Source organism: Pangasianodon hypophthalmus, chromosome 14 (assembly GCF_027358585.1).
Source record: "Pangasianodon hypophthalmus isolate fPanHyp1 chromosome 14, fPanHyp1.pri, whole genome shotgun sequence".
NCBI classification, from domain to species: Eukaryota; Metazoa; Chordata; class Actinopteri; order Siluriformes; family Pangasiidae; genus Pangasianodon; species Pangasianodon hypophthalmus.
This window is the reverse complement of record NC_069723.1, coordinates 13,010,820-13,033,499: the sequence shown is the minus strand read 5'-3', so window position 1 is coordinate 13,033,499 and position 22,680 is coordinate 13,010,820. Positions and strand designations below refer to the sequence as shown.

Here is a 22,680-nt window from a genome sequence, read left to right as displayed (position 1 = left end):
TCTTCAGTGGCCATACATGGGATCCTGTCATTTACAGTACAAAGGGATCAACCATGCTGAAATATTTGATGCCTTCTAACCGGAAGCTGAACTAACCCCTTTCTCACACGCAGACACACACACACACACGCACACACGCACACACACACCACCTTAACTGAATCCCTGAATTAAAGCGATTAAACGTGCCAGTGCTTGTATCATTATAGCAAACTGATGTCAGCGATCCGGTTTGAGCCTGAGTTTTGTGGTCAGCAATTCTCTGTGATGGTTCCGGTTGCATGGAAGTGTAGTGGAGCAACACCGTAGAACGAAAGGTGACCACATCTAACAGGAAACACGTGCAGTGCACACTCACTGTGTGGTTTAGGTGTGTAGACTGGGAGACGTACCATCTGGTGATAGGCTGATCAGATAGCTGGAAAACATGAAGCTTACGAGAAGGAGAGTGAGGTGAAAGAAATAACTGATTTAATTGAAAGAATAATGCACAGGTACGCAGAGTAAAGGGTGATTAGTCAGAAAGAGGACAGAGAGATGAACATAGAGAGAAAGAAAGAGAGAGAGAGAGAGAACATATAAAGTTGAGGGGAGGGCAAAGCAAAGAAGGAGGGAGAGGGAGGTGGGGTGAGTAAAAGTGTGCGCTCTCACACTCCGACTGGCGTCTGAAGGGACACAGAGATCTTGTTAACATCTCTGGGAGATGATATATGGGAAAGGATTATTTCAGACCTGACTTTTTTATGGTAGGTTATTTCTTTTATTGCTTATCACTCCACATCCTTTCTAAGCAGCACATGTGGACTCCTGTAGTTATTTTCTACTCTGATGTTGTGGTTTCCTGCCTGTGTGCCTCTCTGGGCTCATAGAGGCTGTGTGCAGTATTAGCTCCTGCAGTAAGCAGTTAACTCTTTGTTTGTACACATCATACACTCGTAATGAGTGAGGGTCCAAGGTCTTATTTTCCAGCCTAATCTGGACTTTCTGACTGAACAAGATTTGGTCACAGGTCCTACAGGTCTGTTTTTGTATACCAGTATGGTGTGATTGGGTTAAGTTCAGCAGCAGTTTCAGGTGAAACTCTGTGTCAGGTGGTAGACAGGGAGGAACCTTGTATCAGTTGTGTTTGTAGCCCTGACTGTTTAATGATTTGTGAATGGTGCTTTCCATAGGGCTCATAATTACAGTGTCTGTATGCGTGTATGTGGGACAGCAGCATGCTGTTTATGGATCATACTTGTTTCCTGGTCTTGTGATTGGTGTACTCTTGAGTATCATTTCTAATCTTACGTCAACACAGATCACAGGCAGGAAAAACATGTCCAGACACCATCTTGGGGTAGGTATGTGTCAAACCCTTGTATACTCAGCATGTTTTCTGTCCTGGCTTGTCTGTAGCAAATGCAACCTTACACGGAAATCTTCGGAGCATGGAAAAGTACAACTCAGTATGTCTAAGATTGATATGGGATATCTATTTGAACACAGGTATCAGAACAGTGATCAGTATATATTCTACACTCACCAACCACTTTATTAGTGACACCTGCTCATTCATGCAATTATCCAATCAGCCAGTCATGTAGCACCAGCATCATGCATAAAATCATGCAGATACACGTCAAAAGCATCAAACAACCAAATGGGGAAGAACGTGATCTCAGTGTCTTTGATTGTGGCATGGTTGTTGGTGCCAGATGGACTGGTTTGAGTATTTAAGAAACTGCTGATCACCTGGGATCTTCAACCGCAACAGTCTCTAGAGTTTCACACAGAATAGTGTGAAGAACAAAAAAACATCCAATACGTGTTATTTCTGTGGGCGGAAACACCTTATTGACAAGAGAGGTCAGAGGAGAGTGGCCAGACTGGTTCAAGCTGACAGAAAGTCTACAGTAAGTCAATCAACCACTCTTTACAACCATGGTGAGCAGAAAAGCAGAGCATGCACAAGACATCGAACTTTGAAGAGGATGGGCTACAACACCAGAAGACCACATGGGATTACACTCTTGTCAGCCAAGAACAGGAATCTGATGCTGCAGTAGGCACAGACTCACAGAAACTGGACAGCTGATGATTGGAAAAAGACCATATATTGTTTTTCTAATATTCAGCTTTCAAAGTTTCAGTGAGGCTGTGCCCATTGTAGCCTCGGCTTCCTGTTCCAGGCTGACAGGAGTGCAACCCAATCTGCCACAGGGTTCAAGGCAGTGTGTGTTCTGAGATGCTTTTCTGCTCACCACAGTTGTAAAGCATGATTATTTCAGTCACTGTAGATTTTCCGTTATCTCACTGGATCACTTGATTTTTTTTTTTTTGTTTGTTTTTTGTTTTTCCACACCATTCTGAGTAAACTCTAGAGACGGTTGTATGTAAAATACCAGGAGATCAGCAGTTTCTGAATTATTCAAACCAGCCCATCTGGCACCAACAAACATGTCACGGTTAAAGTCACAGAGATCACACTTTTTCTTCATTCTAATGTTTGATGTGAACATTAACTGAAGCTCTTGACCTGTATCTGCATGATTTTATGCATTGCACTGCTGTCAGATGATTGGCAGATTGGATACTCGCATGAATGTACAGGTGTACTTTTTTAAATGCGTATATGTATATTCATGAAATTGCCTGCTCTGTTATCTGTTAAACTGATTGAAGATGCTTGCTGTTTGTATATATTTGCATATTACTTGACACTGCTGCAAAGTTATGCAAAGTTATCTTCAACCTATAAGACTGCATTATATATTTTTTGACTGATTGCTTTAGCGATCAGTAGTGTTTGTGGCCTTCCTGAGTCCTGAATGCTAGCACTTACTCCAGTTCCAAATCATGTGTAGTTGTGACTCTCATTGGCGTACTTGTTGCTAGTCAGTTGTTGGAAACTATGATCTCATGCTATTTGCAATTCTCTCACCTGCTCCTATTGTGTTGTATTGTATTGTATTGTTTGATGGCTTTTGCTTTTCATGAACTGCATGCTTCCTTATGATATTCAGGTGTTCTAGGTTTCTTTGAAGGCTGCACTGAGTGTGGTTTGTATTAAGTGGGATATGCAGACACATTCTGTGTTTAGCAAAATGATTGGTCATAATTGGATATCCAGTAAATGGCAACACTCCAACAGACCACAGCAATTAAGATCACAAGTTTAACATTCCGCAGCTCCTATTCTGGGAAGAAATAGATGGAATATTGTGTCAGTGGGCAGTAAAAAAAACAATTACTGGTGAAAAACCCATCTCTTGTGTAGGTTTTTATTTATTTATTAATCGTCATTACAGCTTCCAGCTAACATTTTGTTTAAATTCTGAAAGCGTCCCAGTTTTAATTTAATATTTCTTGTTTACATTTTTATCTAATAGCACTGAGATTTTTGGAGCCGACGCTTTGCTCTGTCTGTTCTCCTCATGGTCTTTTCTGACTTTTGTCAGTAAGGGAAGTTTCCATACTGATTCCTGGAAGAGAGTTTCCTATTCCTGTGAGAAATGTGTGCGCATACTGTAATCTCTCCCTTTGTCTCTAAGTAGGTGGTGTGTATTGTTGCTTTTTTCCCACACACACACACACACAACAGAAACCACATGCATGTATTCGCACATGCACACACACACACACACACACACACTTGTATTGCACATGCTCGGCCAGTAAAATTGTAGTCACTAGGTGGTTCCCCAGGCCCACACACAATAGTGGATTTAATTTTAACAACTAACGTGAACAAAAATAGCAACAATGACAGTTAAAATAGATCCTCCTCCGCTCACAATATGGTGAGTTTTTTTTTTTAGAGCTCTAAAATACCTGTAATATAATCTATACAGAATCAAAAGAATGATCTGTACTAGATACACTTTTGTGGTCCTTTATCTTATTATCTTCATATTGTTATTAAATGTATTTCACGTGACAATCATGCCTTTATATTCTTAAATGAGCTGATCATATTCAAGTTAAGCACGCAGCTGGAGGACTACTGAGTAGCCTGAGACTTAGAGCAGTAGTAATTGGTTTGGGACACGGCCTGTATCTCGGTTGTGCTGTTGATAGTGATTGGATGCTATTCAAATGCATTTTATGTGATGTAGATAAAGCCAGTGATTTTGAATAACAGGTAAAATGTTTTTGTTTTTGTCACCTGAACAGAAGAAGCAGCACTTGTTGTGGTCTAAAACTCACCAAAGCACACAAAAAGCTGCTTTTTACAGCTCTTTAAGAGGGTTTGACTAACAACAGTTATTATAGTACTTAAAGTCAGTACTTAGTGGAAATGGAAAGCATGCAAAAATGAATCTATTTGCCATTTAATCTTTATGAACTTTGAAAATTGTTCAGGAAATTATGGTGTATAGTGGAGTACCATTTGTTTTCATTAGTAAAACATTCACTTTAGGAGAAAATAGATTTCTGAACTGCTCGTATGCCTTTGGATGGCCGTCTCAATTGGATGGTAGTAATTCACCACTTTCTTTCTCAATGTCAGTGCAATTTCTTATCATGAGCATGTCATTCATTCAAGTGTATACAATAAACTTTAACTAAGTAAAGAATAAAACATATGGAAATATGACACCAATGACAGTGTGGTGTTATGCCACCCCAAAATTTATCGTTTCTAACAGCAGAACATCCCAAAGTGTTTTTGCAAATGCTAACAATTATTTATTCATTAAAAAACAGCAAGCCACAGGCCTGCGTTTTATCCATTTGTTGTTATGTTTAATGTTGTGCAATGTTTGTGAAACAGGTTTGTTCCTGTTTGTCTTCAGTTATCTTTTTTTTTTCAACTCTCTAAGTTAATAAGACAAAAACACAGCTTGTCATGCTACTGAGAAACAATAAATCCCTCCATCTTGAAGGCTTCCCTATGTTGGAAAACTTAAAGTTAACTCTGACAGTTACAAAGTGCTGACACTGGAGATTCCTTCCAAAATTGCTAAATAAACATCTCCTCAGAGAAAACATTACTATACCAACAATTCCAGGTTTTTAAAACTCCTTGTATGGAATGTCTTCCATAAACGTCCCTGTGTAATTTGTTGCTATAGAAGCGAAAATTAATTAGAACGAGTGCACTAATATAACCTGTGATTTGCCTTGCAGCTGGAACTGCTGTCAGAGCTGTTGTTATAGAAAATGAATCAACACCTTCTGAACAATCAAAAGTGAGAATTTATCAGCAGGTTAATCAAGGTTTCAACTGCAAAACATTTATCACAGAGATCTTACTGAGCACAAGACTGTTACCGAGCAGAGTTTGTCTATACTATAGTGTGTGTGTGTGGGGGGGGGGGGGTGTGTGGGGGTGTGTGGGTTTGGGGGGGGGGCTGCATGTGTGTGTATGATGATGAGCTGACGCCAGCGAGACGCCAGGACACAGGAATGCAGTTTGGGAGACTCACACTGACAGACAGGGTGAGAGAAAGACGGGTTACCGGAATACTGCTAACTCTGTGTACTGTGCCAGCAGCCTGAGTGGCGAGTGGGGGACTGGAGGAAGGCCCTCCACCTATGGCGGACATTACTGAATTGCTCTTTATCAGCACACAGAAAAGGCCTTTCTCTATCTCTGGTGGCCACCCATAGGGAGAATGCTCAAAGGGAACCTTGTTGATTGTAGTTGGCCATCCTCTTTTTCTTTTCCATAAAGGATGTTGTGGGCAAAGGAGATATAGTATCCATATCCTAGCTGCATCAGTTATCTGCTGTATTCAGCCCTGAGGCCACAGAGTGACAGGGATAAACAGAGTGGTGCTTGCTATCCTGACTTGTCACCTTGCTGATGTTTTTTCTATTATTCTTTGTAAGCTGATGGTTCAGCTCTCCTCCTCTTCCTGTGCTTTGATCTCTTGAATCATGATGATCTCTAACAAGTTGCTTGCTTGTCAGATATGGTTTTAAAATACAGAAAATATTCATTTTAATACTTGTACAAAATATATTTACAGTGATATAAATAAGAATAGGATGGATTCTCTCTGAACAGGTATAAATAAGGTGTGTTTTGAATGTACTGTATGATATGTATACAGAAATCAGGATCGCTCTGTCTCACTTTATTTGTTCCTTTCTTTTTCTTTCTCTCCTGCAGGCAGTACCAGTGAATCTGTCTCTAGATGCATTGCTGCAGATGTCTGATTCTCAGGTGCAGGAGACCATGAGGAAACTGGGCGCCAGTGCTGATGAGTGCTCCCGCATCACTGCTGCCCTCTCTTGTCTCAAGAGCACCACCACCCCCTCCACCACCTCCACCTCCTCCACCTTCAGCTCTGGGCCATGGACAGGTGGGTCCTACTTCCTGTTTGATCTGTTTTAGATAACCGGCAGGCCACATGGTTTATCAGGACATGACAGTGGAATATATTCAAGCCAGGAATTGAAGAGAAGAGACATTTCCCCAGCTTCCAGTTCTTAAGTAAAACTTAAAAGAGCTGTAGTAATGTTTTATATGAAACATAAAATACCTAGTCAGGGATGTGGTAGCTCAGTGGTTAAGCTGTTGGACTTCTGATTGGAAGGTTGAGAGTTCGAATCCCAGCACCATCAAGCTGCCACTGCTTGGCTCTTGAGCAAGGCCCTTAACCCTCAACTGCTCAGTTGTATAAATGAGATAATTGTAAGTCACTCTGGATAAGGGCATCTGCCAAATGCCTTAAATGTAAATGTAGTCACAAGAGAGTGTCCATACTAATGTCAACTAACACACTTTCCACTCAGCATTCTCTATTATCATTAAGATTCATTTATTTGCCACATGTATTTCACTTTGTTTGGATCCCTTGCCCCATTTCTGCAGGCCATCAAGGTGGGTATATGTTAAGCTCAAAAAGAGGTAGACAACCCCCCTATCATGGATTCACATATTTAATTGCTTGTGCGCATCGCTACTAGGTTTTTGGGGAATTGATGTATATTCTCTAACTCTGGTGCCTCTGCTACAGGACGGGAGCTCAAAGACGACGGAATTCCCTGGATTGTAGAACCTGCTCGCTGTGACATTAATACTTCGTTCTCAGCTAATCTCAGCTGCTCCACTCGAAGCCCACAACCCTACAGCCCAAACCCAGCTGTTCGGGTCCCTTTTACCCCCGCGATGCCTGGCACCCAACGTTCTGTCTCTGTTTCTGCTGTAACCTCTCTGGACTGCCTAACTGGAACCCATGTGACCCCATTGTTGAATGGACTAGCCGACCCTTTCTACTCCTCACCTCAGCTGCTACGGCGCCCGCTGGGACAGGTATCGACTCCTCCCCCTACACCGCCCACCATTAGGAACGAGCTCCTGAAGCCCCCCCACACGCCGCCACCACCATCCAAGCTGCGCCAGCTTTTCCCCGCTCTGCCCCGCAGCAAGAGCCACACACAGCTCGCCAACCGCATAGAAGAGCCTGCACACAAGTAGGTCCAAACATTCGTGTTCGTAAAAGAGTGCTGGAGAGTGTAATGAAACTTAGCTGAACTTAGTTGCTATGGTTTACATCACTTATATACTATCTTCACTGATCCTGTACTGAGAAGGAAAAAGAAAGTAAACCAAAGAGCCTGATCATGCAGGCTGATTGTAATCGGAGGCTGAAGCCTCACTTTCTTTTTGCGTATGCAATAATATCATGATTCATGATTCAGTAATGTGATTATAGAGCCATGTGTAACACAAACATCTGTGTTCACACGAAAGTAACCCTTCTAGAAACATGTATAATTTAAAGCCATCTGAAGGCAAGAATTTTATCATAGAGGAGACATTTTATTTATGAAACCAGAATGAGAAACTAATAGAACATGAAAAAAGCTTAAGATTTTTAACAGACTACACTTCCCCAACGTCCTTAGCATCCACAGTGCCAGTTATTTTTTTATAAGTTCAACATTGTGAAAGCTGAATTTCACATGTACAATGTCATGTTTTTCTGTGTTTCATTTTGAATCACACAGAGTTTTTTCTAGCTCATTAGGAAGGCTTTTAATCCTCACTTGCAGTATTGCTAAAGTATATATTACAGGTTTATACATTCTAGAAAGGTGCTGCTTGGTGCCCTTGATTTTTGTGGGCTTTTTGACCGTGTTTATAGTCATTCATTTTGATGAGTCCCCACTTGGGTTAAGTGGTGGTTACTTCTCAGAGAAGTCATCCTTAAAAATGATAGCTAGAGGAAACTTTCAGAAGTTGAGGTGATTTTCAGTCAGCTGATCTTTTGTTTTGTTCCATTTGTAACTGTAACATCTAGCTTTCACTGTGAGGCTAACAAGCAACACTGATGCTGTCAGATTCCATGAAATGCATTAGAATATTAATGAATGCTACACTAGGCATTTCTAGCTCATAAAACATGTAAGGTAAACCTTTCCTAAGGAAACTAAGTCATGATGTCATGATGCAGTGACAATTTTATCAATTTAAAAAAATCTGCCCCAATATACAGGCTGAATCCTGAAATGGCTTCCTGCGTAGGGTACAAATGAAAGCTTTTGTAGAACCTATGTAGTGCACTATATCCGCAGTACAGTGTCGTTTAAGATTCAGCCAAAGATGAAGCATGATTCCAGTAAGCACCTGTTGGCAAATTAACTAATTACATGTACTATTTAGATCTTTTTTTTCCAAGTGAAATAAGTGTCATTAGGCCAAAAACTTGGTAAAGTGTGTTTCTTAATCTTACATTTGGCAGCTGAAGCCTGGACATGTTTGTAAATACTTTTTAAATGGTATTTAAATAATGAGATTCATTCTGACAGCTCCTGAAATTTAGTCCCTTTCACATCTCAGCTACATGTGGTACGTACGGGATCCAGATTTCAGGAAGCTGACTGTGTAACTCAGTCAAGAGTGAGTCAGATTGACTAAAGACACCTAGGGATTAAATATTGGTCATGTATGTTCAGCCACAGTGCACATTCTCACATTACAGCTAGCGTGCATGATGTCATATGAGTGTGTCATAACGCACACTCTTGGAGGAATGCTAAAATTCCCCCCCACCCCCACACCCCCACCTTCTGCATTTCTCACCAGAGTCATACTGATGCCATCAGCTCAGACTCTGTGGCGTCCAGAAGGGGGCCACTGGCTTCTCATGCTCTGTGTCAGAGGCCATCCATCATTGAGAAAGATACTGATGCCTCAGCAGAAGTGTCTTACTGCCAGTAACCTGAACTCCTTCCTGAAGTTCTAAAGTCGAACGTTCAGTCATGTATTCTATGATGCAGTTTACTGATTTTTAAAATATAGTTGTACATATTCAGACAAGACAACTTTGGTTATCAGTTTCAGCTAATTTCCTTGGAAAATATAGCTTCAAATTGGTCAGGGGGAAATTGTAAGGCAAGACTGAGTATACTGCTCAGATTTCCGGCTAATGCAGTATCTTCTCTTCTATGTCCTGCAGGAATGTGAAGAAGAATAAGATGCTTCTAAATGTAAATGTGCAAGATGCGAGAAATGGCTATGAGGATTCGCCCTCGCGCTCGCCACTGCTCTCTGTCCCCTCTCCGCACATTATTCCCAACACACGCATCCACGTGGAAAGTCCAACACTGAAAGGTAGATCCACTTCTGCCATGGAAACCTATGGAAAGCAGAGTGTTTGTTAGCGTATTGGTTTCTGTGTCTGTTTCTTTTCCACTCACTGTTTGGACCTTCTGTGATTCTATTAGACAAAGGAAGATCTCCACAGGCTATGAGGAGAGATTATGGTCTTACAATCACACATAGGTGAGAGAATCTGATCAGTTTTTGCTCTTCCTATGATATGGGAGTCAAAGGCAAAGGCAAAAAATTTATATATTATATCAATATTTTTTCTTCAAATATATTTATATAATATTTAATATTCAGAACATTTTTAGTTCATCCTTCATGATTTATTTGTTTAGGTTAGCACAAAATGGGCAGAACAAAAATTTGATACTTTTTTAAAAAATTTTTATTACCTTTAAAGGTTTTCCACCAAGTCGTGGTTCTCCCAGACGTGTGCGGTGTGTCGGAAAAACATGCTCTTTGGTGTAAAGTGCAAACACTGCAAGTAAGTCAGCATGGGTGCCCCAGCTTTACAATCACACCTGCTTATAATACACAGAATCTGCTAATGATTTTCTCACCTTCAGGTTAAAGTGCCACAACAAGTGTACCAAAGAAGCACCTCAGTGCCAGATAATTCCAAGTAGGTGTCATATTCTTAATAACCCAAAATGTATTTTTTCCACACACTGAGCAGTATTTCAGCGATGCCTTTGTTTTTGTTCTTTCTAGTTTCGAAAATCAGAAGAACAGAGTCAGTTCCGTCCGACATTAATAACCAGGTGGAGCGACTACCATCACCTACACAGTTTGGCACATTACCGAAGACTTTAAACAAAAAGGCAAGAGTGACAAAATGTAGAAATATATATTTCTTTATAAACACATTTTATTAATGAAATTAATATGTTAAACATATATGCATTCACACACACATATCAGCAAGGCCAGTTCTTTTGTTTTTGTTTTTGCTTTACACTGAAGACATTTGGGTTAGAGATCAAAAGATGAATATGAGACGATAGATTTAGCTTTCATTTCCTGATATTTACATCTAGATGTGTTTAACAGCATAAGATAACACCTTTTGTTTGAACCCACACATTTTTTAAGTGATCAAAAATATTGGAACATTTGACTGACAGGGGTTTCTTGTTGTGCAGGTGTGCCCTGTTAGACTTGTCGTTTAAATTATTAATAGCTCTGAATATCTACTGTTGGTTTGAGCCCTGAGCTTCGCCTGTTTATAATACATTATAACTGATTTTTGGAAGGACTTTACAGAGGTAAATTGGTTGACACTGGAAAGTCTTCGGGACAGAAGGTTTTGCAGTTTCTCTGTAACATGACAAGCTGCATTTTTTGTCTTATTAACTCCATGAGATAGAAAAGAGAGGCTGGTGAGTGAATGACTGTATCTAGCTGCAACAACATGATAGCAGGAACTAACTTGTTTTGGGCATTTTAAACAACATTAAACGTAACTATAAACAAATTAAGAGCCTGATGTGTCTGCTTTAATTAATAAAATTGTAATTACTGCCAAATTGTTGTGGTGTAAGATGATTAAAACACTTCAGGCTGTTATAGGAAAATTTTCAACTTTGAGGTGGTAACAGTAACTCTGCTTTGCGTCTGTCGTTGATTAGTTTCCTTATTTTTTTCCTCAGGACCTTCCTCCACCTGTCAGTCAACCAGACTCCAGCAGTAACCCCTCTTCTACCACCTCCTCCACACCTTCCTCACCTGCGTTCAGCTCAAGCAACCCACCAAGTGCCACTCCACCTGCAAACCCCTCGCCCAAAGGGCCCACTGATGGCCGCTTTCACTTCCCAGGTCAGTGACTAATACTAACACCTTCCTCTAATCTTACTTTCAAACAAGCGGCACATTGTCAAGGATGATGTTAGATTACATCATTTTGCATAATCTTTAATCTCTCAATCTTTATCTGTCAGAGGCACTGTGAACCAAAAGCAAGAGGTCTTTCTCTAACTGATCTTTCTTTCCTAATGTTTTGCTTGGGTGATTTTCTTTTCATGCTGTCCTGATCTCTAGCTTCCTGCTATTATCAGCTCAGACAACAGTTTATCTTCCCTGGTGAGTTAACACTGTCCCTATAACTCTGTGTTTCAGATCTTCCCAAAGACTAACACACTACTGCAAAACTTAAAATGCTTTGTTGGGTTGCTACGGCTAATGCGTGAACAATTTTCGTATAACAGTATGCTGAGTACTTTCAATTTGTGTTACCTTCACGGTTGAGAAGTGGTGCATGATGGTTTCTAATGCCACCTTCTGGACACTGTGATACATTGCTTTCATTGATATCTTTGTGCAGCTTGTGCTGAGTGTGGAGATGGGTTAATGTCTAAAAGGCTTAGATGTACAAGACTGTATATTAGCGTTTTAGCATATATTAAGTGTTATAAAGCCACGTTTAACCGTTATTCTTTGTGTTTAATATCTAAGTGTCACCTGGAATAATAAGTGAAAGTATCCTAAATGAAAGCAGACTGTTTTATCTTTGTAGGTTTGAGCTATATGCCTGTCAGATTAGTTGGACAATTTCTAGATTTTTTTTTACTTTTAAGTACATTTTAAGTAAATTTTTAAAACTAAATCTTAGCAAGAAAAATCATAGTTTACCAAGTAATACTACTATCAGCTATTGAGAAACTAAACACATTCCTGCGAGATCTAAACATCTGTGTGGCTGAATTTTCCTACAGATATATCAAGTTGTCAACATCAGGATGGCCATGACTCAGGGTAAGGCATATTTTTTGCTACTGTTTAACCAGGATCATGATAGAATCCATACACGAGTCCCTACAAAACAGTCAGAACTGATACAGATTCAGTGTGCACAATGATCGTTTACACCAAAACGTGTATATATAAAACTCTTTAAGTCACACAAAGTTTTGTGTATTTTCTCAGATATGAATATGGTTATAAAAATGTTCATAAAACAAAAACAATTCATAAAATTCATTAAAAAAAAAAAAAAGCTCACAAATGCGTGACATATCCTCTCCTGTTTCCAGAGAGACAGAACCTGTAGGTAATGAGCTGATCACACCGACAGTCAGGCAGGAAGAAGCAGCTGTGGTGAGTATAGAAGACAGCTGGTCTCAGCACTTTAACCACAGAGTGTCTAAGAGAAGAAGCTCAGATACTCTGAGACTAAAAAGTCAAGTAGTTGTACAAACTGAATGATGGTCAAATGATTGAATCATATGATTCCAACTCATCTTTATTTGTGTTTCAACATTCACTGTGAAATGCAGTCAGCTGCAGAATTATTGCCACCATTAAAGAGAACAGGCAAAAAAGCATTACTTAAACTTTTTAAAAATAATAATATTTTTATATTTAAATAATAATATTTAAATAATATTTCATCTAAATAAATTTGGCAAAATGATTAGCATTCCAATTTAGAATGAATGCAACAAATCTCATCCTTGATTATTTTAAATTGTTCTTATTTACCAGGAACTACAGTATATTGTGGCTTTTCACATAATCCTGTATTAATGTAGTATAAATATGACATTCTAAAATCACTGACATCCATCACCAGGGAAGGAAAGGGCTTTCAATATAGATAACAAAAAGTGCACTAGTTAGATAATAGATTTTAAAACTTTAAGCAGTTAAAAACTCTTAAATACAATACAAGAAAAAGCACCTGATACATACCTGATATAAGAGGGGCTCTTGTGAAATTTGGTGGCATTATGAATTCTGCTAAGTCTCAGAATATTTCAGCTGAAACCCTGGTTCCCTCTTAACATGCAAACATCCATATCAGCATCACAATCTGTGTTTTGAGGTGGTTATGCCAGTCTCTGCATCTGCACCTAATGAAAACCTGCTGAAGAGGGCAGTGATCTGCACAAAAATATCTAAGAACAGACCTGAGCTTAAAATGTTCTATGTAGAAGAAAGTCTAAGATCCTCTAGATTCCTCGACATTACAGGAAAAGGCTTGGTGGTGTTTTCTCCAGCTGAGGGTTCACTAAAACAAGGGGGTGCCATTTATTTTGTCATTTGCACTACATAAGGAAACTTTTCATGCTCGGGAAAAATAGTGTTAAAAAGACTAAACAGCGCCCCCATATTTTTAACCGTAAATATCACTCATTGCATGTGTTGTGCATTATATCTGATTTTTGCTCAATTTTATGAAGAGTACAAATAATTGTGGAATTCACTATAATATTTTTATCTTCCCTGATCAAGAATGACGATGTGGATGGTGAAGAAGAACAGCAGGAGCATGAAAGACAAGATGAGGCTGCTTCTTATGGGGAATCTGAAGGTGAAGAGGACGACCTGGACGACCTGCCCAGCTGCACGAGACACTGGAAGGGCCCCATCTCACGCAAGGTGAGCCAGACGAGTGTATACCTGCAGGAGTGGAACGTTCCCTTCGAGCAGCTCGAGCTGGGAGAGCTTATAGGGAAAGGTCGCTGGGGAAAGGTGTACCGCGGACGTTGGCATGGAGAGGTGGCTGTACGCCTGCTGGAAATAGACGGAAATAATCAGGACCACTTGAAGCTTTTTAAGAAGGAAGTGATGAACTACAGACAGACTCGGCATGAGAACGTGGTGCTGTTTATGGGAGCCTGCATGAACCCTCCTCAGCTGGCTATCATTACAAGGTGAGTCTTGGGCCTGAGGGAGGCACAAGGGAGTCTTGAGTGAAATGTCCAGTGTTCAGGGTTCAGTGCTGTTTCACTTAATTCAGTCTGGCACAAACTTTGCTTTTGTTACAGTTTCTGCAAGGGTCGGACGCTGCACTCTGTTGTCAGAGATTCTAAAAGCTCACTTGACATCAACAAGACCAGGCAAATCGCTCAGGAAATTGTAAAGGTATAAATCTTTTCATCCTTTATTTCTGGTTGTCTACATCTCTGTTTTGTCTTATTCATTTAGTTTACTTATTCTTACTTTTTCGTCTGGTAGGGAATGGGCTACCTCCATGCAAAGGATATCGTGCATAAGGATTTAAAGTCCAAAAATGTGTTTTATGATAACAACAAAGTGGTGATCACAGATTTCGGTTTGTTCGGAGTGTCAGGAGTGGTGCAGGAGGATCGGTAAATAACCTCATATGTTCAGCTGTCATTAGGTCTTTGGAATTTTGGTTGTAGTAATCAGTAGCTCAGACATGTGTTTCTCTGTGTGTGTTTGAAGGCGAGAGAATGAATTGAAACTGCCACGAGGCTGGATTTATTACCTGGCTCCTGAGATTGTACAGAGGATGTGTCCCGGAAATGATGACCGCTTACCCTTTTCCAAAGCTGCTGACGTTTATGCCTTTGGGTAAAGATCACACCTAACTCTTTACATTTCCTGCCTCCTAGCATACAGTTTTAAGCAGGTCAATGGACAAAAGACAAATCTCATGATGATGGTGCCAAAATTGTTACGCATTTGTAATACTATAATTTCAAAATAATTTGTGTTATCTATGAAATGATATCATGCATTTTACACCGATTATTGCCCTAACATGTTTCAATTCAGGGAGGGTTAGGCGTTAGCTGTATGTTGTATTAAAGGCTCTGTAAAATCATCACCTCTGTCAACAACCAGCCCTGTGTTCATAGTTTGACTGACTGCTTTGTGATTAGAGGTTGTAACCATCCTGGGTACTAGCACTATCTCCAGCTCAATGGCTTTGTGTTGGTGTGTTTTTCTCTCAGCACTATCTGGTACGAGCTACAGGTGAGAGACTGGCCTATTAAAACCCAGCCGGCCGAAGCTGCTATCTGGCTGCTGGGGAGTGGAGAAGGCATAAAGCGGCAGCTGGCCCAGATCAGCCTGGGCAAGGAAATCACAGTAAGCCCACAACAGTTCTTCAGGATTTTAGCAATAATTTGCTCTTAAGGAAACTTGATTTTGATTTGGCATACCTTACAAGTTATACAAGTGGTATTCAAGGTTTCTGCCAAGAATATACAGTCAGGTCCATAAATATTTGGACGCTGAGAAAGTTATGTTTATTTTAGCTGTCTACCACAGTATATAAGGGGGAAACACATATAAAAAGTGCTGTAAGTCCTATACCTTTGACCTGATTTGGATGTAAATTAAATAAATTAAAGCTGAAAGTCTGCACTTTGGTATGCATTACGTTAATGTCATTTCCAATATACTGTGTAGACGGGGGCGCATGGTGGCATAGTGGTTAGCATGGTTGCCTCACACTTCCGGGGTTGGGAGTTCGAATCAAGCCTTGTGTGTTTTCCCCATGCTTCGGGGGTTTTCTTTAGGTACTCTGGCTTCCTCCCCAGTCCAAAGACATCCGCTGTAGGCTGACTGGCATTTCCAAATTGTCCATAGTGTGTCCTCGCCTTATGCCCCGAGTTCCCTGGGATAAGCTCCCTGCAACCCTGTGTAGGAGAAGTGGTCTGAATGTACCTAATGCAGGGCTGCCACCTCAATGGCTTTTAAAAACAAGCCAAAAAGTTGTCCTAAAGATTAATAAAAACCAGTTCATTTCCAGTGCAAAATCTGACTCTCCCCTTAAACTCCACAATTATGGTTACCATTGCTAAATATGTCGCATAATACTTCCAATTAAGTTTCACATGTTTGAAACAGTTTGAAGTCTTTCCAGGAACTGGACCCATGAGTATACTGCCTCCGGTACACTGAGGAGGATGGTGAAAGAAGGGGAAGAAAGAGCCCAAAGATCACAGTTTAGAGTTACACAGTTGACTCTTACTTTCGTCAAGTTTCCAAATAAACTGATAACCACCAGTTTCTTAATCACCTGTTGTTGCGAGAAAGAAGCTCCTCTTGAGAGCATTTCACAAAATGCAATGCTGGAACTTCACCATTAGTACTTATAACTACAATTGGCATCATGTACTGTGGTCAAATGAGAATCAATCTTTTTGGTCATGCATACCATCAGCATGTTTGGTGACTAAAAATATTACAGTCTAAAACCTGGTTGCCTCTGCCAGGAGCTTCAGACTTGTCTAGACTTCCAAATCAGCACAGAAACAGTTGAAGAAACACAAAATCAGTATTTTGCAATGACCATTTCAGTCTCCGGATATGAACCATACTGTACACCTGTGGTCTGAATTGAAGAGGGAAGTCTGCATTCAGGAACCTAAGAATATAAAGATGTTAAAATGGAGGACTGCACAAAGATCTCTTTTCATATGTCTCCAACCTTGTTAGAAATTGCAGGAAGAGACTAGGTGCTGTCCAGTGCAGGGATCACAAAATATTAATTGTAAGTGGCAGATGGTTTGGAAAGTAGCATTTTTGATTTAAAAAAAAAAAACACTAGTTGAAAGTCTATCCCTTTGTTTGCACTCAAAGCATCACTTGTTGCTTGTGTTATTCTTTTTATATGTGAATTTGTGCTCATTTTCATGAGGGGTGCCAATAATTCTGCAGGTCATTGTAATGTGACACAGAGTGATTCAGTTCTGTGCAAATAAAAATGTTACTGTTGCTTTGTTGTAACATGTTAGCCGTATAGTCTTTAACTGATATCTGTTGTGTCCATCCAAAAGGAGATCTTGTGTGCGTGCTGGTCCTTTGACCTTGAGGACAGACCGACATTCTCTCAGCTAGCTGACCTGCTAGAGAAGCTCCCTAAGCTCAACCGTAGACTCTCCCACCCCGGACATTTCTGGAAGTCTACTGAGTATGTATCGTAGAGCTATGAGATTGCATGTCGTCATCCTGCACTGCCTCACTCAAGAGAGCAAGTTGAAGTGAACTCTTCTCAGATGTAAATCTTTCGGAGTATAAATGTGTTAAGGTCTTCTTTATTTCCTGAGCCTTTTCCAAGTGTATCTTAAATTTGTAAGACATTTTAAGGTAAATCTGATTTACCTTCAACACATGTCTTCAATTCAGAATTCAGTGAATTCAGTGCAGTAGGTGGTTTATTTTGTAATGAGCTTAAATTTTAAATGTGAATGTTTTATTTTGAAACAGCTGTATTTTCAGTCTGAGTAATGGAGAGCAAGATATATAGGTGTGTTTTTTAACTGATGATTCTCTACATAAGGTGCAGAGTACTGTACTTTATCGGTTTGAAATTTTCTTCTTCCAGTTATTTTGGTACAGTAGATTCAGTCTTTTTACATCACAGTCACATATTTCGTATGCAGTTGGTAGAGATACAATGCCTGCAGCAAAATAAACAGTAAAGGTTATAATGTCTGTCAGGTTGAGTTGATGCATAACAGGAAGCAGAAGAGGAAGTATGAAATTCTTTACATTCATGACATAAATGTTCCATTATATTCTCTCTGACCGTTCCTTCCCCCTGTTTCCTCTCTGTGCCGGGACTGGAACTATCATCTCTTTCTGCTGACTTCTCTTTTTTTACTGTCTTGGCCAAATCACCATTCTACCACTGTGCTGCATCTCAAAATTCAACCCAAATCCTCCATCTTGTTTTCTTTGTCCATCTGGTTTTTTTTTTCTTTCCATGTCCTCCTCTGACAACTTCTCCTTCCCACCACAATCATGATTGTTCTTTGTGGCTTCTCTCTGTGTCCAGCTCTTGGCATCATCACTGTCTGCGAGAACACTGTAGTGCACAGCTACAGCACACATGAGCATGGCTGGTCCACTAAAGGAATCTGTCATTTGATATTTGCTATAGAAAATAAGCGATTGCTTTATGTACTGTTTAATTTTCTTGTGAACGTTGCAGTCCTGGGCGATATGACAAAATAATATCAATATTGCAATATCAACTTTATCAAAATTCAAAATTATGGCACAGTACAATTGTTTCCTTCATTAATGTGAATAATTTTGTTTTTTCAGACATTTAAAAGAAGTAAAATTAATTGGCCAAACTGAGTATTGTGATTGGGGGTGAAAGATGAATGAATAATGAATTTGGTATTATCACAATAAAATATGTAGAATTACACTTTTATATTGTGGCTGTCATTAGCAATTCTACAGCACTGACCAACTCCATTGTTAGTCAGACTGACAAGTAACTGACTGAACATTAAAATGTTTTTTTTTTTTAATTATTTTGAAATACTTCTTGCAAATCAATGAACAAATAGCTTTCCATAGTGTTTCATATAGCATGTTGTTTGTGTTCAGTGGAAACTTCATTATAACTAAATATCTTCAAGTATCATGCTATTTTTGGCATATCAACTTTATTTATTCATCTTTGGCCTATCCCATGACCACTGGGAGCAAACCCTGGATGGGAAACAAATGGCCCATTCCAATATATACATAAGTCTTCTATTGTGGAAACATTTTCCAGGTGTCATGATTTGGTATCTTTGCCATATTGCCCACCCACAGAGCACTGCTTGATTTGTATTTGTCATTCATGTCTGCCATTGACTAGGCTTTTGTGATATTGATTGCCGTTTACAATTAAAAAAATGATGTTAAACTATTTTAATCATCCAGTACCGAAAAATGACAGGAAACCAAGCTTTTCTGCCATTTCAAGTTTAATGACAGTATGAGCGGGTGAAATAATAATAATAATAATAATAATAATAATAATAATACCAGCTGTGCAGTTGGGAACTGCTTGCCAGCAGCAGCAATCGCCAAAACCTTGCTGTGGATTATAAGGTGGTTCTGCAGTAATGTGCAGTAAACAGTTTAAAAAAAGAAACATAATACATTTTCAACATAATCGCTTTACAAATCAGTTGTCTATGGTCTACATGGCCGACATGAAAAACCCAGAACAGCATATTAAATCACTTTCTAATTATCATGACCATTAAATTTGTAAAGTATCATATTTGACACTTCATTCTTTTTAGGTCAGATTTTTTGTCCTTTTTTCCTCTTTCAGCCGAAAACGAAAAGTGCCTTTTTTCTGACCATTTTCAGCTTAAATTTTATGGTGCCTTCCCTAATAAAAATAGTTATCTGATGTTAACTATATACTTGTCTAATGTTAGCTAAGTCAAACATATACTGATAGATATAATTTCATATTAATGAACTCATTCTCCATTGACCTTGAAAGAAAGCAAAGGTGCCCCACAAGTTTAATCGAGAGCATGCGTGTTGAGGGGAAGGGGGCGGGGCTTCCAGAGGGTGCCAGACAATATTGGAGCGTTCGAAACACCTGCAAATCATTCCAGATGAATATGTCAATTTGTTCATTTCCCATTTTATTGGGGGAGAAAAAAATTGTCTTTTGGTGTATTTTTGAGTGTTAACTCACACTAGTATATGTAGATGTTAAATTGCAAAAAGGATAAAGGTTGGCAGGACTGGTAATACAGTACAATCGGAGTTATTGTCCCTGGATATCATACCAGTGGAAAATCATGTAGAGATGATTAAAACGTTATATCACACAAAACTTTGAGATGTCTGAAAAAGAAATGTGGCACCATTGCCTTTTTACAATTTTTTTCTATAGATCACAGTGTTCTACTTGCAGATGGTTTCTATTCAATTAGCATCAGTAACATATTTATTTAAGTTGCTATTTTCCCACTGTCTGTGTTGCCTCTCCCTTCTCCTGTGGCCTGAGCTAGCCAAGCATAAACTATGCTGTACTGAGATCTCTAGTTTGTAGCCAGGCTATAGAAGATCCTCTCTTAAAGCTCTCGCGTGTGCATGCCTGCCTGATCCTGCTTGCTCTACTTGATTAAGAGCTGTAAAACTAATGATGCTGCTGATCCTTTATTCATGCCTTACTGAAACTGTCAAAGCTAGCGGTTAACATGCCTTATCCTATTTGTAAATCTCGTTTTACAATCCTGTACAGTACAATCTTTAATGGAAAGTTTGGGTAAAACTGTCTGCACTTTAAATCTAAATCTAAATTTTGTGGAATCCTGTTCTCATTCTTCTCTCTGTCTGCAAATAGTGAACACAATGACTCTGTATCTACTTAGGCAAAGTGAACTGAAATGAGAAGGTGGGGAAAGAAGTGTTTGTAGGAATGTGTGTTTCTAAATGATTTATACTTTATGTAAAGCATGCCTTTATGGTTAATTTGGAGAGTGGACTGTTCAGAGAATTGTGATGGCGCAGAAATGTGCTCTCGTGAGAGAATACGCATGGCAGAATTTAGGAGGTGGGAGATGCAAATGAAACCTTTGGTTATATTAAAGTAAAGAAAAGCAAATCTTATATGTGGTTTGAATTTGTAGATATTGTTTTTATTTAATATACAGCCCAGCCTCCTATTATTTGTACAAACTTTTATATGGTTGTTTTTCATGACAGCATTTGGAATAGGTACTTTATTCCTGTTTTATAGATATGAACATAAGTGTGATGTAAAACATGAAATGTACATTTTTAACTGGGTTAATATATATTTTAATGAATTTAAGGAGTTAAGAATGTATCTTTGTACAGCATGTTTAATGTGTTGGGATAGTCTATTTCATGTTGTCTTCAACCTTAAAAAGCAATAAAGCCTAATTTTTAAGTCTTTATGAATGAGCTGTTTCAGTAAGTGAACATCACTGGGGATGTGATTTGTTGAGAAATTCTGAAGAAAGTGCTGAGGAATGTCTTTGTACCTGTAGGGCCATGAACGTGGATACAACATAATAATCTGTAAAGTGCTGCTGTAGTATCGCCTTGGAGACACTTACTACATGTTTTCATAAAACTGGCTGTCAAGGAAAATGTGAAAATTTCAACAACAATCTAAGCACCACAGTAGCAACAGTAGCATTACAGCTGAGAAATGAAAGTGGGGAATTTCAACACCATAAAAGGAAAAGTAAAGACATTTAAAACCACTTGCAGGTATGATATTGTGCTGTGTACTGTGGGCTTACATTTAATACCAAATTTGATAAAATAGGGAGAAGAAGCTGCTCCTGAATCAAATCAACTCTGAGTTTGCACTCCTGTCTGTGTGGAGTTTTGTATGATTTTCCTAGGCCCACAGACTCTCCAGTTTCCTCCCACCTACCAAACACACATTAGTAGGCAGATTAGCTATGCCAGGTGTGAGTGAGTGTGTGATAGTGTGTATATGTGTTTTGCCCTGAAATGGACTGGCTTCCCATCCAAGGTGTATTCCAGTGTTCCTGGCCCTGAATCCATCACAGGCCTGTATAAAGTGGTTACTGAAGCTGATGAAAGTATATATCAGCCAGACCAATAGACATTAGCCTACATTAAATTACATGTAATTAGTGTCAGACTTCAATTCACTGAAACAGGCACCTGTGTTGGTTAGGATTCCTGTGCAATCACAATAGAGAGAAAAAAGCTTACCTACTTGAAGCTCTCTACTTGAAATTGAACATGTGTTATCAAATATGCAAATACACAAAACATGGTGCAGGATATTTCACTGAAAGCTATGGGGTGTAAGACATCTTACACGTAAGATTAACAAGTTGTCTATGGTCACTAACATACAAGTAGAGTATAAAAAGGACGCAGATTTCACTTTTGTTAGTATGCTATAACCATGCAGTATAACAAATTAGTGTTGCAACTGTAATGAAATAAAGTGCAGCAAATTCACACCTTTACACAGGTTTTGTGGAACTACATGTGAACTACATACATTATATGGCCAAAGGTTTGTAAATACCTGACCACCACACCCATAAGTGTGATTCCTCAAACTGTTGCCACAAAGTTGGAAGCACACAGTTGTCTAGAATGTCTCTGTATGCTATAGCATTGCAGTTTCCTTCAGTGGAACTAAGGGGCCCAAACCTGTTCCTGCATGACAATGCCCCGTGCACGAAACGAACTCCATGAAGACATGATTTGCCGAGGTTGGTGTGGAAGAACTCGAGTGTCCTGCACAGAGCCCTGACCTCAACCCCACTGAACACCTTTGGGATGAACTGAAACACTGACTGTGCCCCAGACCTCCTCACCCATCATCAGTGCCGAAGCTCACTGCTCTTTTGGCTGATTCCCACAGCCACACTCGAATATCTAGTGGAAGGCCTTCCCAGAAGAGTGAAGGTTAGTATAACAGCACTGGGGCACACTGGGGGCACAGTGGCTTAGTGGTTAGCATGTTTGCCTCACACTTCCAGGGTTGGGGGATCAATTCCTCTGACCTGTTCTCTTCGTCCTTCGGGGGGTTCCTCTGGGTACCCTGGTTTCCTCTCTAAGTCCAAAGACATGCGTTGTAGGCTGACTGGCATCTCTAAATT

At 39.6% G+C, this 22,680-nt stretch overlaps 1 protein-coding gene across 4 annotated transcripts in view; it reads left to right on the top strand.

The window, feature by feature from the left end:
* ksr1b (kinase suppressor of ras 1b) overlaps window positions 1–20,979 on the top strand; it is a 36,086-nt gene extending 15,107 nt beyond the window's left edge. Inside the window, exons 1-18 of one of the 4 annotated variants that reach the window (XM_026924258.3) lie at window positions 278–746; window positions 6,101–6,293; window positions 6,951–7,407; window positions 9,396–9,550; window positions 9,664–9,721; window positions 9,948–10,031; window positions 10,114–10,169; window positions 10,259–10,368; window positions 11,197–11,362; window positions 11,585–11,626; window positions 12,259–12,298; window positions 12,577–12,640; window positions 13,778–14,199; window positions 14,314–14,410; window positions 14,504–14,637; window positions 14,735–14,863; window positions 15,247–15,382; window positions 17,080–20,979. In XM_026924258.3, the coding sequence (XP_026780059.1) occupies window positions 711–746; window positions 6,101–6,293; window positions 6,951–7,407; window positions 9,396–9,550; window positions 9,664–9,721; window positions 9,948–10,031; window positions 10,114–10,169; window positions 10,259–10,368; window positions 11,197–11,362; window positions 11,585–11,626; window positions 12,259–12,298; window positions 12,577–12,640; window positions 13,778–14,199; window positions 14,314–14,410; window positions 14,504–14,637; window positions 14,735–14,863; window positions 15,247–15,382; window positions 17,080–17,226 (2,526 nt within the window). In that variant the 5' untranslated portion in view covers window positions 278–710 and the 3' untranslated portion in view covers window positions 17,227–20,979. Of the gene's footprint in view, window positions 1–277; window positions 747–777; window positions 1,344–6,100; window positions 6,294–6,950; window positions 7,408–9,395; window positions 9,551–9,663; window positions 9,722–9,947; window positions 10,032–10,113; window positions 10,170–10,258; window positions 10,369–11,196; window positions 11,363–11,584; window positions 11,627–12,258; window positions 12,299–12,576; window positions 12,641–13,777; window positions 14,200–14,313; window positions 14,411–14,503; window positions 14,638–14,734; window positions 14,864–15,246; window positions 15,383–17,079 lie in introns of those variants that run through there. The other 3 variants (XM_053239656.1, XM_026924256.3, XM_026924257.3) reach the window with 3 other exon arrangements.
* Window positions 20,980–22,680: the final 1,701 nt, after the last annotated feature.